Source organism: Euprymna scolopes, chromosome 42, assembly GCF_053919585.1.
Source record: "Euprymna scolopes isolate OS-2025 chromosome 42, ASM5391958v1, whole genome shotgun sequence".
Lineage (NCBI taxonomy): Eukaryota > Metazoa > Mollusca > Cephalopoda > Sepiida > Sepiolidae > Euprymna > Euprymna scolopes.
Window position 1 is genome coordinate 22,528,006 of NC_136523.1, and position 18,168 is coordinate 22,546,173.

At 37.7% G+C, this 18,168-nt stretch overlaps 1 protein-coding gene across 1 annotated transcript in view; it reads right to left on the minus strand.

Moving 5' to 3' along the window:
* Positions 1-2,322: 2,322 nt before the first annotated feature.
* LOC145266952 (small ribosomal subunit protein bS18m-like) overlaps positions 2,323-18,168 on the minus strand; it is a 29,288-nt gene continuing 13,442 nt past the window's right edge. The window contains exons 3-5 of the mRNA XM_080122775.1: positions 16,234-16,317; positions 8,397-8,523; positions 2,323-2,614 (exon numbers count right to left, since the gene is read on the minus strand). Coding sequence (XP_079978901.1) covers positions 2,517-2,614; positions 8,397-8,523; positions 16,234-16,317 — 309 coding nt within the window. The 3' untranslated portion in view covers positions 2,323-2,516. The remainder of the gene's footprint in view (positions 2,615-8,396; positions 8,524-16,233; positions 16,318-18,168) is intronic.

Genomic DNA, 18,168 nt, shown 5'->3' on the forward strand with positions numbered 1-18,168 from the left:
TTGTGAAAATGCTTCAGGATAAGAACAGTCGTCCGGAGAATCCAAATAATACAAATAACCAATCCTCATCTCAAAAATTCACAAACGTTTATCTCGTTTATAAACGTTCTGTTGATAAACTTTTGATTTGTCATTTTCCTTTTCTCTTTCTCTCTGAATTCCTAACATTTGGGTGTGGGGAATATACTCTTGCCTCTGAGATGGGTATATATGCTGATGACACTACACTCTATAGCAGGCAAGACAGGAAGACGAATGAACACATTTCTAAAGAAATGGCAGAAACACTAGAGGAAGACCTCCAATCTGCAGTGGAATGGGGACAAAAATGGTTGGTCACGTTCAATGCCGCCAAGACTAAACTAGTTTCATTCAATAATTACAAGAAACCCTCTACCACCTATAGCAATGGCCAACGACTCTTTATCTGAGAGTACATCTTTCAAACTCCTTGGCCTAACGTTCACAGGAAACATGAGTTGGAACAATTATATTGAAGGCATTGCCAGGGCCGCTGCAAGAATGGTGGGCTCTCTCTACCGTGCTAGACAACTACTATCACCAGAAAGTATCCTGTACCTCTGTAAGGCCACCATTCGCCCATGTATGGAGTATTTCTGTCACATTTGGGCTGGTGCATTTGCTACTAGTCTCTCGCTCCTTGACAAGGTTCAAAAGAGAGTCACAAACCTGATAGGCCCTGAATCTAAGCTTCAGCCTCTGTCCCATCGACGAAATGTTGCGTCCCTCTGCCTTTTCTACAAGTATTATAATGGTGAATGCTCTGACGAACTGCAAGCACTTGTGCCCCCATGACGTGAGCACCCTCGACGAACCCGACAGGCTGCTAAATCCCACCCCCACACTGTAGAGATCCCTAGATGTAAAAGATCTTTCTACTCCAATAGTTTCTTCCCCAGAAGCGCTAAACTTTGGAATTCCATTCCAGGTCCCTGCTTCCCCAACAGTGCTGACGTGCAGAAGTTCAAGTGTAACGTGAACCGACATCTTGCTGCCCAAATCCCTACATAGTACGCCAGTAGTTGTTGCCCCTGATAGTAGCCCCCTACACCGAAGTGGCAATGTGCCTTGTTTGGGGTGAAAATGTAATAAAAAAATTTTTTTAAAAGTGGTGGGAATTTAAAAAAAAAAAAGGGGGGGGGAATAGGTTTATCAGTAGAACAATGGTATAGGAAGTTGTTCACCAAGATAGACAAAAGGGAGCTAAAATAGGAACAACTGTGTGTGTGTGTATATATATATATGTGTGAGTGTGTGCACGTATATATATATATATATACATATATATTTTTTTTGTTTTTTTTTTTTTTTATTATTTTTCTTCCTTTGAAGATTGTAATGCCGGGTATGGGGCAGCCAAACCAGCTGCCAACATTGCCCCGCTTTTTTATTGAAACCAACCGAGAGCTCTTTTTAGTATCCTCGCTGTTCCCTTAAGTGCAATTGTCTGAATCTCTTTTGCACTTGGTTCACCAGGAATATTAGTTAGGTAGGACTTCAGGTTCTTCTTCATAAGTCCTGTGGCACCTATGATAACTGGTATGATCGATATCCCCTTTAGGTTCCAGTTTCTTTTCATATCATACATGAGACCTTGGTATGTGTATGTGCATGTGTGTGTTCTAGAAGTGTCAATGAGTTTTGCAACAGCTTACAACACTTTACAAACAGTCTTGGGTTCACGATGATTTACAATAATCATAGTTGATAACAGTTGTGAGTTTGATCCAACAGAACACGGGTTCTTGCTCAGAGCAGATGGGGGAAATGGACTGATCAACATGAGGGATGAGGACATGTGTTGCATGGAGAAAAATGATATGGAAATTAGCTGACAGGCCCGCAACAAGCATTTGTCAATATCGGGGGACAGAGCTGGAATTTAACTCATATCTATTTTGTCATTCTCATATCATGTCTCTTCATGCAACACATATCCTCACTGGCCAGGTTTCATGAATGCTTATTTTCTCAACGTTTCAGTTGATCTAACTTGCAAGGACACCTTGTGTAGTGAATAAAGTATTTGGTTATATTAGTTTGTAAGTTTCACTCTTCCGGAGGTTGATGGTTAAATGCTTAGTACAGATGACACCCATACAATACAAGAAAATCCATTCTGTTACTTTTTTACTCATCATGTCTAATGTTTGTACAAAATTTCAAAAAATTCTAAAGCGTAGTTATTGAGAAAAGTGCGGACAGACAAACGGGCAAGGGTGAATTTACAGGTCCACCCTCCTTTTGTCGGAGGACCAAAAACCGTAATTCAATAAAAAAAAATAAATGAAACACTAAAAAGACTTTTTTCAATTTTTAATAAAATAAATAATTTTGGAAATAAAATTCTTTCAATAGAAATGCTCCACTCACAAGTAATAACCGCTGCATATCATGTTGACAAAAAAAAAAAAAAAAAAAATTATCTGAAATAGGCATTCACAAGCAAAGAGTCCAAGTTGACTGGAAGGGAATTCCACATTTGACCAAGTTGGTCAGTTATTCGTCTTCCTCACCCGCGATGGTCGAAACGGATTGAACAACTTCGGATCATTCACATAACGCAAATTCTTGTAAAATAACGGCATCAAACCTTTGCAAAAAAAGAAATAAAGAAAGTCATAAATAAATGAAAAACAAAGTTTGGACAAATGTAAAAAATTTAATTAAAACATAAAAAAAAAAAGACAATAAAAATGGGAATCATCTATAATATAAATCTCACCTTGTCTGTTTAAATGTATGCATGTCTGTATGTATGTATGTATGTCTGTCTGCCTTAAACTTTTGACAGAGGCGACAGATTTTCACGAGATCGGTATCATTTTGAAGCTCGACCCTTCAGACGACAAATATCAAAAAATTGGCTAAAAAACATTAATTCCTTCACTTTTCTGGGCACTTTTCTACAGGGAGTGGTCGATTTTTCGTCGATATTTTCAAAAGTTATCCCCTCTTTTCAATTGACTAGCCTTAATTTAAACATTCGTCACTTCCGTTTTGGCGATGGGTGCAACAGCAAACACGTCACTTTTTTTTCATGTTCTTTTCCTCCTTCGCGGTACGCGTTCGAGCCTACCTGCCTACTACCAAATTTTTTTTTTTTTTTTTTGCTCAACACACACCTCCAAACATCCGGGCAACATCAGGCACCCAGGCTAGTTACTTATAAAACTCATGATGTCTGTCTGTTATTTATTTGCGGACTGTTATTCTCATCTGCATAGCGTGTTGTTTCATTGTTTCACAATCTTTATTGCCTTTCTGGGCCCATGGTGTAATGGATAGAGACATTGAATCTCTATTGTCTGACGATGGCCATTTCAATCGTACCTAAAGCCGGCAAGAGAATTAGTTGGCCAAAACATGGGGAGATGACGACAACTATGGAAAGCAGTAATTGCTGAGGATGCAGTTAAGATTCAGCCTTCCTATCCCGTCGCGGTTAACCAACTGACGAAGGCCAGGGGAATAAACAAACAAATAAATATACAAATTACTCATTTCAAAAGATTCCAATAATAAAAAATACTATTCAGTCTATCTATTTGTCTCCATTTTTTTCAAACTGCATCTCAGAAGAGATGCAAAGTTGCAGAGTGGCGTGAGGCAGGTCAAATGACTGCATTTTTATGGACAGTTCTTTTATGGATTTTAGCTGGTAAAAATAACTGCTAACGGGGGGGGGGGGTCGTCAAAATTGTTAAAAATTGGAACTTGGCAGGTGTTAGTCGAGTTAAAATTCTCTTGTAAGCATGCGCAAACACACATTTATACATTAAAGTCAGTAAATTTTGAAATATTTCTTTTTTTTTTTTTTTTTTAAACGGTGGTCACCATTTATCAAGGCCTGGAAGCCACTCAGGAATAAGGGTTATTGCAAGTATATTACGTTAGTGTGAAGATTTAATGGTTTACTTAAGAGGGCGGTTCATAAGGAATTTGTTAACGTTAGACTTGAAGACATCCAAGTTGTAGTCAGGTGGGAAGCAGGCAGACGGAACAGAGTTCCACAGGCGTGCAGTTCTAAGAAAGAAGCTTTGTTCATGGAATCCACGTTTTGATTTAGGCACAGATAAAGAGTGGGGGAAATTTTTCACAGTGGATTCAGCTAGACGGGTGTTTTTCGTGAAGGATTGGCGAGGGAGGACCAGAGATTGGAGTTCAGACGAGCACCTGCCATGGAAATAACGATAAAACAAGGATAGGCTCGCAACGTCTCTTCTATTTCTTATGCATCTGACAACAGCTCAAATAGTAACAACGGCTGGAGCACAAAATGCCTCTCACATTGGCAACTGCTTACATGCAGTGATTGACACACAAAAAAACAAAAACAAAAAAAACTCAAGAGAAACAAAAGACCCGAACATATTCCGTATTTCTATTAACGTTGTTAAAATTTATTTAATTGTTATGTTTTTATACAATGGGCATTCCAAAAGTAAGGCCTCCCATTTTTTAACTAAAATGTGTAAGATCTACGAAGACAGGAGTGGTACCATTAAAACGAGCGACTTTATTGTGCTCCGGAATTTACTCTTCTACATGGTCACCAGCATTCTCCGTGCACTTTTACCTCTTTTGATGCCTCGGTTGTAAAAGTCTGGAGGTGATGGCATTTTTAAGTTAATGGCCTTTCTTTCTCATCAAATCTTTCATGGAGTCCATATATTAGATCCATTGCTTTTTCTGCGCCTCGCAAAGTCGCTTCTCTATATCACTTGTTACGACGTATCCCAATCCTACTGGGGACGGTAGAGATGGGTGACGTAACGAAATATATAAAAAAAAAATAAAGTTTCCCAGGTTCCTTGATAATGTGTTAAGGGAATGGGACAACCATCCCGAAGACAACAATAAAATGAAATGTATTGGACAACGAAATCACATAAGAAATAACGAGGACAAATATCATCGAAAAATTAACAAACTTATGTATATAAAAATCAAATAAAATAAAATTCAATTCAATTCAAGAAAAGAAAATTAAATATGCCTAACTAAATGAAATGATTTGAATTCTACCGAGAGAAAAATATATTAACAGTCAATGTTCACATAAAACAAGGAATCGTCTGTTCAATTAGATACAGGTTCTAGGGTGAGAGAGAAATGTTGGAGAAATGAAAGTTTTGATTGAAAAACTCACTTAATGTCCTTTATAATGCGACCTTTCTTTCATCTCCTTTTTTTTTTTTATATATATTTCTTTCCTGTAAATTGTTTATGTTTGATTACGCGCGTACAGGTTAATTTTCATATTTTTGTCCTTCAGATGATTTATGTTTCATTACGCGCGTGCGTGTTAATTGCTCCAAATATTTGTTTCCAAAGCTCATCAAAGTCCTTGGTTTATAGTAAAAATTTCACTGCTCTATGGATCCTTCCTTCGCTGCATTCATTCTTTTATTCAGTCAATATTTTAACTTTGACCGCTGATCATCAGATGATGTCGTTGATATTTACCTCCGCGACGCCACTACAACCTCGTCGCCTTTCCCCGGCTTCGCTAACCCGACCTTCGCTGACTTACGTCTTATCGCTTTGAAGCGCGAGGCTCCACTACCTGTTGACAACTGTTTTCAGGCCCCTCTCTCTCTATACGATCTACCTCTCTCTTTCTCTACACAGTTTCCCTCTCTTATTTCTCTCTATCTTTCTTTTCTCTTTCCTTTTACACTCTTCGTTCACAGTATCTCTGTCTCTCCCTTCTCCTCCTGTTCGCAGGCCTCCTCCTTCCCTTTTTTTCTTCTGTTTTGTTTACAAAATGTGACCGAGCAGACGTGAATCGAATCCTTTTGGCACAAAAAATGGTCCGGTGAATAAAATATACTGAAAATATATCTCCTCTCGGTTCAAAATCAATAAAATAATTTATTATACATTTTAATAAATGTATCACACACTCTAAACATTTACTCTCCTGTTAGACTATTCTCTATCATGTTCTATTTGAAGGGTCTTGAAAAATTGCAGAAACATACCTGTAATTTGATTAGCAAAAAAATGCTGCATGCTGGATGCGAACTTGCAAAAATTTAAAAAAAAAAAAAAAAAAAAAAAAAAAAGCACGTTATCAATCAAACTATGATGACAGATGTTGTGAGGTAACAAAAAAAAAAAATGCCACGTACTGGACACAAATTTGCAAAAGTTAAGTTGAACACGTTATCAATCAAACCATGTTGACGCAGATGTTGTGAGGTAGCAAATTTAGCTTTTTAAAATGAAACAATGAATCGATGTTCATGCATGCATGATTAACAAACTTTGAAACGAACATTTTTACCTGCCCCCTCTAAAACAAAACAACATTTTTACCTGTCCCCTCTCAAACAAAAACAACATTTTTACCTGTCCCCTCTCAAACAAAAACAACATTTTTACCTGCCCCCTCTCAAACAAAAACAACATTTTTACCTGACCCCTCTCAAACAAAAACAACATTTTTACCTGACCCCTCTCAAACAAAAACAACATTTTTACCTGACCCCTCTCAAACAAAAACAACATTTTTACCTGACCCCTCTCAAACAAAAACAACATTTTTACCTGACCCCTCTCAAACAAAAACAACATTTTTACCTGACCCCTCTCAAACAAAAACAACATTCTTACCTGCCCCCTCTCAAACAAAAACAACATTTTTACCTGACCCCTCTCAAACAAAAACAACATTTTTACCTGACCCCTCTCAAACAAAAACAACATTTTTACCTGACCCCTCTCAAACAAAAACAACATTTTTACCTGACCCCTCTCAAACAAAAACAACATTTTTACCTGACCCCTCTCAAACAAAAACAACATTTTTACCTGACCCCTCTCAAACAAAAACAACATTTTTACCTGCCCCCTCTCAAACAAAAACAACATTTTTACCTGCCCCCTCTCAAACAAAAACAACATTTTTACCTGACCCCTCTCAAACAAAAACAACATTTTTACCTGCCCCCTCTCAAACAAAACAACATTTCTACAACGATTTTTTTATAATTTTTCGATATCATTTATCCGAGAGATCGCTTTTTTAATGATAACAGGTTCATGCAGATGACAAAAGTTTTTAGCGGACATACAAACATACACACAGACAGTTGAAATGTATATTATAGATTATGTCATTGTGTTCTTTAAAATCTTCTGATCTATTTTACATTTAATGCATTTAAAACCAAGCTTCTATCTTTACATCATCAACATCAATCCCTATCTGGCATCAATTTAAATGAATGGCTCTTGTCTTGAGGAGGCTCCATGTTTTAACAAGCTTCTGGGCTTCACCTTTACTCCTGATCTGAATGGAACACATACATCAAATCCATTGCCAAGGTCACTGGAAAATTGAAGGGATCCTTCTATCGATCCAGTAGATGTCTTCCTGCTGATGCAATTCTCTACCTATATAAAAGCCAGGTATGTCCAAGGATGGAGTATTGTTGCCACATCTGGGCAGGAGCTTCTAGAAAGACCTTATCCTGCCTTGACAGAGTTCAAAGTAGACATTGCAAGCCTGTCTCTGCTTTATCGTTATTTTCATGGCAAGTGCTCATCTGAGCTCCAATTTATGCCCCCCCTTGCCAAACATTCAAGAGAAACACTTGTCTAGCTGAAAACATTAATAATTTCCCCCACTCTTTATCTGTGCCTAAACCTAAATGTAGATTCCATGAACAAAGTTTCTTTCTTAGAACTGCACGCTTGTGGAACTCTCTTCTGTTTGCCTGTTTTCCAGCTAACTCGTTTTCAAGTCCAACGTAAACAAGTTCTTGATGAGCCGTTCCCCTTAAGTAATCCAATTTACCATATTTACACTTCTAACGATCACTATGATATTGTCCCTTTGACTACTCTACACTCTTTAACCTTTATCCTTGAGTGACCTCTGGGCCTTGATAAGTGGTGATTCCTTTGTAAAAAAAAAATCTCTGCTTCCTTTTTTCCAGCTCGTTTGACTCATTCATCTAGTAGTCTCCATCAGTTCACTGTTTTAATACCTCATTGTAACACAGCTTCCTATTCTAGTAGCTTCTTTCCAACGACTGCAAGGTTGTGGAACTCCCTTCCTGCTCACTGTTTTCCTCCTTACCAAACTTGGTCTTTTGAAGATTAGGGTCACTAGGCATCTCCTATACTTGCGATAATCATCTTTCATTCTTGTTAGCTTCTTACATCAAGTGGCTTCATGCCTTGTCTGAAGTAATTAAACAAAAATGCAATGCTTTTAATTTATAACTAATCGCATTTTGGGATTGGTGGGGAGGACATAACACTGTGTAGTTTTTTAATTACTCATTCGGAAGAAAAAATGTCCATCTCAAAAAAAAAAAAAAAAAAAAAAAAAGATCGGGAAGAAACAAACAAATACTCACGAAATCTTTGTGCCGTGATGATTGACCTGGCAACTTTCCTCTGCATTGGAATGCACAGACCCGTTATTGCGCGATTAAATATCTGTCCCGTGTACGGAGAAACAAACTGACTCAACAGTTGGACATTCTGCAGGAAATAAACAAGAAAATGAAAAGATTAAACCTGTTGGGTGCGTAATGATTGTTTACCTCTCAAACTCTCATGGCAGATATGTCTTATACTTCAAGGGCAATAACTCTCCCTTCTTCGGTCCAAGGGAAATAACTCTATTATTTTTATTTTTAGGTTATACCTAACAGAAGTACAAGCGAACATCACCAGAAGATCGAGGTAGAAATCTCTGAGGTTTAAAGAAATACTTTGGGTAAATCCTGCCAGCGTAGACACCACTGGGACAGTCAGATTAGCACCGGTTCTCTTTAAATGACCAAAGTTAAGCAATGCTGAGTTTGGTTAGTAAGAGATTTATTCAACAACTTACAGATTAAATGGTAGCTGTTGGATGCGTGATGATTAAAGTCTGTGATGCGTGATGCGAGATGGATTTTATCTACGTTCGAAATTGTCATGACAAACCGCTTCTCTCAAAGGACGATAAACCTCGTTCCTTCCATCCAAGGGAAGTAACTATTATTTTTTTAGGTGTACTTAAGATCTCCAAATTTAAAATCTTGCCATGGCATTTCATTCTTGGATTACTTCCCCTGTTCTTTAGACAGTGATAGATGATTTTGTATCCCGACAAAACATCTTCAAAGAGATATTTTAACTGAATAAATTTATCACATTCTTAGACGAATTAGTATTAGTATTATTATTATTATTAGTAGTAGTAGTATTTGAAGTTTCCTAAAAGATGACGGAGATGAAGAGAGAGATTTATTATCATTATTATTCAATAGTATTATTATTTTTATCAGGTGTGATTAGGGATTGCACAAGACTTGCCTCATAATTACATGCGCAGCTGCCCCTACAGGGGGGCATCTTTTGTCTTTCGAGACTAAATTGAGGCATCAACTCTGAGTAGTAGTATTAGTATTATCATTAGTAGTAGTAGAAATAGTTTGATATAAGAATGATACTTTTTAATAATATATTTTACTTTTTAGAATGTTTTCTTTTTTTTTTTTTGCAATTTTGGGGCACTTGTGACCCCTTTTGAGCTCCTGGAAATGCCGAATTCCAGTGAACATGGACAAATGGTGTAGTTTCACACCTCAAGACATGTATATTTGAATTCAGCATCATGGAAAACCACTATACAGACATACATATCAAGTTTTGTAGTAATATGAATAAAGAGCTCCAAAAAGGCATGTTTTTTAGCCCTAAAAGTCCCAGATGGATGCAAACCAGAATTTTGCCAAGGTCACCTATACTGAATTTATATTACGAACAATAGTCTCCACATTTTGGCTAAGTTTCAGGAAAATCTAATGGATGGATAAAACGCTATGGAGCAAAAAGTATCATTTTTGGCCATTTTGGAACGTTTTTTTACCTCTTTTGAGCCCTTGTGGATGCCGAATGCCAGTGTAAATGGATAACTATGCAGTTTCAAACCTTAACACATGTATATTTGAGTTGACCACTGAAAACATAGGTCCCTCTCCAATAAATCGGAGAACCAAAAATAGTTTACAGTTACAAGAAATAAATATTACACATTTATTAAATTGTTCCATTTTTTTTTTTTTTACTTACATTCACCCCTAACAAGGCATGTAGCCACTTGAACATAAGGGGCTACTATTAGGGATCATGTCTAGGAAAGATTAACAAGATGTTGGTTTACGTTACATTTAAACTTCTACATATCAGGGAAGCAGGTAGCAGGAAGAGGATTCCAAAGTCTAGCTGCTTGAGGGAAGAAACTATTAGAGTAGAAATCTTTCTGGCATTTAGGAACCTCAACAGTGAAGAGGTGTGATTTTGTTGCTAAGCGGGTTTATCGGGGATATGTATATCGAGGGGGTACAAGTGAAACAAGTTCATCAGAGCACATTCCATTAAAATATTTGTAAAACAGGCACAAAGATGCAACATTGTGGTGATGGGACAGGGTTTGGAGTTAAGTCGACAAAGTGGAATCGATTGCCACGGGCATGGAATATGTGTCTAAATAAAAGATGGTTTTCCATGTGGTAGAGACATCCCCAGAGAAGATCCTAACTTACCCTCTATGTACTTTCTGGGTTGCACTATCTCACACTACTGCATTTATATTTACTCTCTATCACCCCCACACCAGCGGAGTTACTATCTTTAAAAGCATATCTGAGCAAATTGACCACATCCTATCTGCTTATCGTTCAGCTAACATTCACGTATGTGGAGACTTCAATGTTCACAATGTGGAATAGTTGACCAACTCAAACAAGACCGATGATGAGGAGAGGTTCTGTCATGATTTCTCCATTGTTTGTGACCTCACTCAGATTGTTCATGAACCCACCCGTGTGCTCGACAATGACGGACAGTATGCGAGTCTACTAGATCTTTTTCTCACAACTTGCCCTGAACTATGTTCAGTTTCTGTTCTGTCTCCTCTTTGGACTTTCTGACCACTCTGTTGCTTCAATTAAGATAAAAATGAAACATAATAAGTCCCCAGATGTACCTCTCCATCGTACAGTATATCGATACACTATGGCTGACTGGGATAGTTTCCGTACATTTATATCGGATCTACCTCTGTGTTTCATGTTTAAAAAGGATGTGTCGTCTATAGTATCAGACCTGACGGAATGGTTAATTGTAGGTATAGGCCGTTTCATACCCTTGAAAAAGTTCCAGCAAAAACTTACCAGCCAGCCATAGTTCTCTCCAGAATGTGCTTCTGCCATTGCGCACAGAAATCACTTTTTCCACTGCTTCCAACGTAATAGATGTATGGAAACTAAACCCGCTTTCGGGACTGCCAGCAACCATTGTAAAAAAGTAATAAAGAATGCAAGAGAGTTGTATGCTCAATCTGTTAAGTCCAAAATAGCTGAGCAGCGGCTTGGTTCCCACCAGTTTTGGCAAATAGCAAACAGAATCCTGAACGGAAGCGTGTGCTCTATCCCAACTATCATCAATGAACCTGAGGTAATCTCATCAGCATCAGACAAAGCCAAACTCTTTGCCAAGAACTTTGCAGCTAATTCTGCCCTTTACGACCAAGGCCGCCAACCCCCAATATTTTCTCCTGTATCAGAAAACACGCTATGTGATATACGTATATCTGTACGTGATGTTGCGAAACTAATCAAAAACCTTGATTCCAGTAAAGCAACTGGCCCTGACAGTATTCCAATTATAGTACTCAAAAAACTTCAACCAGAACTAGCGCCCATACTTACAAAACTGTTTAAACGTTGTCTTAAGGAGAAGTGCTTTCCAACACCCTGGAAAATCTCATCAGTATGCCCTGTATTTAAAAATTCAGGTGATCACTCATCCCCTCTCTCAGGCCAACAAGTCTCCTGAGCGTCATGAGTAAGTTGCTGGAATCTGTGTTAAATAGATAAGTAATCAACCATCTCAGCAAAAATAACCTTCTTAGTGACATGCAATATGGTTTCTGTTCTGCTAGATCTACAGCAGATGTGCTTACAGTTATATCTCATAGGATTAGCGAATCTTGACGGGCAATTGCTCTTGACATATCTAAGGCTCTTGATAGAGTATGGCATGAAGGTTTACTTCACAAGATCTCTAGCTATGGTATAGCTGGAAATGTCTTCTCAATTATTAAATCATTTCTTTCTGACAGGTTCATAAGAGTAGTAGTTGATGGGCAAACATCAGAAGCTCACAGTATTAATGCTGGAGTCTCTCAGGGGTCCATCCTGGGCCCAACTCTTTTCCTGATCTACATTAATGATCTACCACATCACATCCTTACATCATTTGTAGACATTTATGCCAATGGCACTACCATCTATGGTAGCACATCTAAGTCAGTAAATGACCAAGTTCTCTCCGATTCTCTCTCCTCTGATCTTGAGCAAGTGGTACAATGGGGAAAGGAGTGGCTGGTTACTTTTAATGCATCTAAAACCGAGCTTCTCTCTCTACATCATCAACGTTCTGATCCCCATCTGGCATCAGTTGAAATGAATGGCTCTCATCTTGAGGAGGCCTCAACTTTTGACAAGCTTCTGGGCTTGATCTTTACTCCTGATCTTAAATGGAACACCTACATCAAATCTGTTGCCAAGGCCACTGGAAAAATGGTGGGATCCTTCTATCGATCCAGTAGATATCTCACTGCTGATGCAATTCTCTATCTATATAAGAGCCAGGTATGTCCAAGGATGGAGTACTGTTGCTACATCTGGGCAGGAGCTGCTAGGAAGGACTTGTCCTGCCTTGATAGAGTTAAAAATAGACTTCGTAGTCTCATAGGAGATATCCTTTTCTCTTCCCTGCAATCTCTATTTCACAGAAGAGATGTTGCGAGTTTGCTTTATCGTTATTTTCATGGAAAGTGTTCGACTGAGCTTCAGTCTATGGTACCCCCCCTCGCCAAACTTTCACAAGAAGCACTCGTCTAGCTGAAAACACTATCAATAATTCCCCCCACTCGTTATCTGTGCCTAAACCTAAATGTAGATTCCATGAACAAAGCTTCTTTCTTAGAACTGCACGCCTGTGGAATTGTCTTCCGTTTTCCTGCTTTCCAGCTGACTACAATATGGTTGTCTTCAAGTCTAACGTAAACAAGGTCTTGATGAGCCGTTCCACATAAGTTAACAAATTTACCGAATTTCCATTATTAACGATTACTATATTGTCCAATTTCTACTATACACTCTTTAACCCCTATCCTCGAGTGGCCTCTTGGCCTCGATAAGTGGTAATGCCTATGTAAAAAAAAAAAAAAAAAAAATTTAGATGGACAACTTTTTTGGACCCTATCCAAGAGGGAGAGGCTAGCAGTAGATGCACCAGCCCAGATGTTTCAGCAACAATACTCCATATATGGGCAAATGGTAGCCTTGTAGAGGTACAGGATACTCTCAGGTGTGAGTAGTCTTCTAGCATGATAGATGGAACCCACCTTCTTTGCAATGTCCTCAATGTATTTGTTACCATCCATTTTCAGCCCTATTCCTCTACGGTCTGGACGCCATTTTCTAACGATTCTGCCATTGTCTTAGATTTATATACATCTGTTCTTCCCTCATGCATGTTGTAGAGCATTGTATCGTCAGCAAATATACCCATCTCCGATACAATATTATTAGGGAGGTCGTTTATGAATATCTGGAATAATAGTGGTCCAAGCATCGATCCCTGAGATACTCCCGCATTAATGCTCTGCTGTTTGGATGTATGTCCATCAATGACAACCTGGATGGTCGTATTGTTTAAGAAGGATCTAATTATATTTAGTATACGCCTAGTTATACCGTAGCATTTAATTTTCATTAGCAGCCCTTTGTACCAGACTTTGACAAAAGGCCTCGGATATATCAAGAGCTACAGCCCTGGCTTCACTCGCCTTATCCAATACATGGTATATGCGTTCAGATATGATTGTTAAAATATCTGCAGTAGAACAACGTTGCTTAAATCCATACGGTTTGTCAGAGAGAAGATTTGCTTTTGTGAGGTGGTGGACTAATACTTGGTTAATTAAGATCTCAAAGATTTAGCGAAGGGGGGGGGCTAATAGGGTGAGAATTGAGAGGGTCAGTCCTTTCACTGGAATTCTTGTATACTAGTACCACAGAAGCCATCTTCCAGCTATTAGGGAAGCAAGATTCAGCAAGGTATTTATTGTAGAGCTTGGAAAGTATGGGGGTTAGCTCAGTTGAGCATTTCTTAATTAGTATAGCAGGGACGAGATCAGGCCCACACGCTTTGGAAGTGTCTAACTTTTTTATGATATCACAGACATGAGAAGGAGTGATTTTTACATCATCTAGTGTGGCTTCAGTCCACATAAGGAAATTTGGAAGGGAGTTGTTCATTGGCTCTAAGGTGAAATTGGAAGCAAATCGGCAGGCAAGCAGTTTCGCCTTCTTGGTTGCTGTGCATGCGACCTTCTGGTTGTTTGATAATGGAGGAGTTACTGATTGCCCTTTATTCTTTATTTATTACTAGCAGGGATACCTGGCGTTGCCCAGGTGTGGGGGGGGGGGGTAAATCAAAACAAAGTGAAGGAATAACTCTGTTTAAATATAAAAAAAAACAATGTTAAAAATTCTTTAAAAAAAAAAAAAAAAAAAAAAGCGAACGTGATGGGGGGGAAAAAAAAAAAAAAAAAAAAACGATGTGAAAACTTCTTAGTGGGGGTGCCTGGCATTGCCCAGGTGTTTGGAAGTGTAAAAAAAAAAAAAAAAAAAAAAAAAAAAGTTTTGGTAGACAGGTAGGTTGTAACCCGAATCCTTGAGGCGAAGGCGGAAAAAAAAAAAGCGTGATGACTTACCTCGACGCTACAGGGGCAGCGGAAATGATAATGTTTGAAATTAAACCATTAAGAAATTAACTGACAGGTGTGTAAATTTAATGAGGTCAAACATCACGCCATCGAGGCAGTTTTTTTTTAATTTTGTTTTGTTCCCCAAGATGGTGGTGGAAAGCCAGTCCAAATGAATAGCAGTTGTCTGATATGACGGTTTTCACCGCATTGATCAAAGCTGATTTGCTTTCAGGATGTCCCTAGCGGAAATGCTCAGGAATTACCTTCATCCCATCAGTTTCACTTTATTTATACTAAAAAGCCCAATAAACACGCGACACAACGGAATAGCGCAAATTTTATAAAAGTCGATCAAAATAAATCTAGACACAACATGCATTCGTAAATCGTAGATATTATAATCTAGTCAGTATATAAACAGTTCTAAGATATATTACAACCCCCCCCCCTCGAGAAGCCCGGCGAAAAAAAAAAAGCCTTTCTTAGACATACAAAAATGTGCGCGCCGCATTTGCCTTTTATGTGTATATATATATATATATATATATACTAGACTACCCGTAACCCGTTGGGTCAGTATGTTATATTAACTATGGAATTCATTTATGAGCGTGACACTTGTGACGTAAAGAAAATAGGTTTTTTTTTGACATAACAGAAACATTTTCATGAAAGTATATTAAAATGAAAAAAGAATATAGATAGATTTCTATGAGTCGTTTTGTTTATTATAATTGATTATTTTTGAAAAAAAAAATTTACAGTTACTGAATTATAAGTGGTTGGCCATACTTATAGGTAAATGTGCACTGAACAGATACCATAATACTTATTATATCAAATTTTGATATATCTGCTGTTTTTTTACTTTGTTCATTTGTCTTACGTTTAAGTTATTTAAAACTCTTCCCATGTTAAATAATAATTTCGAAATAATAACTTTAATATTTCAGCGTCCCAATTGTTCTTTCGTTTTTTTTTGTGTTTAAATTATCCAAATAAACAATTGTTAATACTGCCTGCTTTTTTTTTTTTGCTTTTTTTTTTTTTTTACCTCGTTCATTTCTGTAGTATGTTTAAGTTATTTTAAACCTTACTCTTCCCATGTTAAATAATAATTTTGAAATAATAACGTTAATATTTCAGTGCGCAGGTCATTCATGCGCGCATGCGCAACTGAATGTCGTAAACCGGAAAGTGGGTTACATACATTGTTACAAGGTCATTTAAGTTTTATAATTATATAGATTATTTGTATTTGACTTATGACATACACACCGGTGGAATGCATGCTGTCTTTGTGCAAAAATGAAGTCTAGTATCAAAACAGATACTACACTTTGCTCCTAACAAAAAGGAGGGAGATAAATAATGGTGAACAATCATACTGATTGTCGTGCATGGAGTGAGATGCCTACCTTGTAGTCTGGTTCGATCTTGTGCCGACAAAGAATGCATTTCTGGGGTGGTTTTTGATACGGATTCGGCATCGTCTCCACGGGCTACAAAAACAAGAAATAAAATATTTGTATTATTTGGATTTTTTGGACTACTGTTCTCACCTAGAGTGCCATTTTCATAACGTTTTGGTTTATTTAACCTTTGACTTTCTTTACATGAATCTTGTTGAACTCTGGATTGGTTGGTTGGTTGTTTTTGTTTTACGGCATATCAACCCTTTTCGGGTTATTTAATGCCGAATCCAAAGATTTTGAAGAAAAATTTTTTTAATAGAATATATCTGTTGTTTTCACGTCGGTTTCTATTTAACCCATAGTTGGGACCCTAATAGGTACTACCACTCTAGGTCAGAGTGGACCTGGGAGCAATGGTAATTAAAGGGTGGCTCCACACTCCCAAAAGCCCACAAGCTGGAGCCTCACCACTGGATATAGTTTAAGGTCATATCCAGGACCACCATTGAGGGACTTTTACCCTCTGCAGGGGGGCAGTCGGCGTATTCTAATGCCCCACTGACAGGGCCTGAACTCTGGAATCTTACTGTCAAACTTGGGAATCTGCACAGAATTTCAAACGGAACACTTTGGGTCGCATGCTCTTTTTCCCATAGAAGTCCTAAGCAATTTGCGATTATAATTTGAGTGTCAATTGCTCTGAAGATTGAACCTTCAACCTCCAGAAGAGTGTAATTTTACAATTGGACAGAGTTCAATAAAGAGATTCCCAGAGTTCGACAAGATACATATGAAGAAGGTCATAGGTTACATCAACCGGAACATTGTAAAAATGACACTCAAGATGAGAACAGTAGTCCAAATAATAAGAATAACCAATCCTAATCTCAAAAATTCCAAAGTGTAAAAAACATTCAGCATTTTTTAATGAACGTTTTCTTTTGAAGATTCTTTTATTCATTTAACGTCATTTTTTCCCCTTGTTTAGGGGTCAGACATTGTACGATATTACACAAGCTCACTTTCCAGTTCTCGTGATTCAGCTGTCTCTAACCTCTAAGACAAGACTGCTGCAAAGAAGGTGGGCTCTGTTGATATGATTTCAATTATCTCTATTTGTTGCAAGGAAGGTGGGCTCTGTTGATATGATTTCAACTATGTTTATTTGTTGCCAAGAAGGTGGGCTCTATTGATATGATTTCAACTATGTTTATTTGTTGCCAAGAAGGTGGGCTCTGTTGATATGATTTCAATTATCTCTATTTGTTGCAAGGAAGGTGGGCTCTATTGATATGATTTCAATTCTGGTTATTTGTTCCTGTTGGCATGAAAACACAGAACAGAATTTAAATATTCAAACATGTGTCATACTCTGTATTATTTAGATTCTTCGGACTACTATTCTCATTTTGAGTGTTATTTTTCACAACGTTTCGGATAATGTAACCTTCGACTTTCTTCAGGTCAATTGTGAATCTGTGTGGAATTTTAAACTGGACCCTATATTTAATCCACGGGGGCAACATGCTCTCGTTCCATCAATTATGATCAGGTAGAATTCCTAAGTAATTTGCAGTTGTATTCTGGAGCATCTCCTGTGCTGAGGATTGAACCTACAACCTCTAGAAGAGTGTCACTTAAAAATGAATTTTACCAATGTACTTTTACTCGAATAGTTTCATTTATACCTGTTTCTCTTATTTTGTTCTTTAGTTCTCACATTCAATGAGCAATGTTTCTGACAAAGGGGGAAGAATTGCTGTTTACTAGGTCAGAATCTATCCAACACATTGTTATTTATTGAAATAGTATTTCTGGTCTCAAGACCAGTAATTTTTTTTTTTTTTGTATTTTAGCTCCTTACAATCAAGTGGCTTCATGATTTGCCATAATTCATCCCAACGTTCTAAAACAAAGTTTCGCAACTATATATTTGTG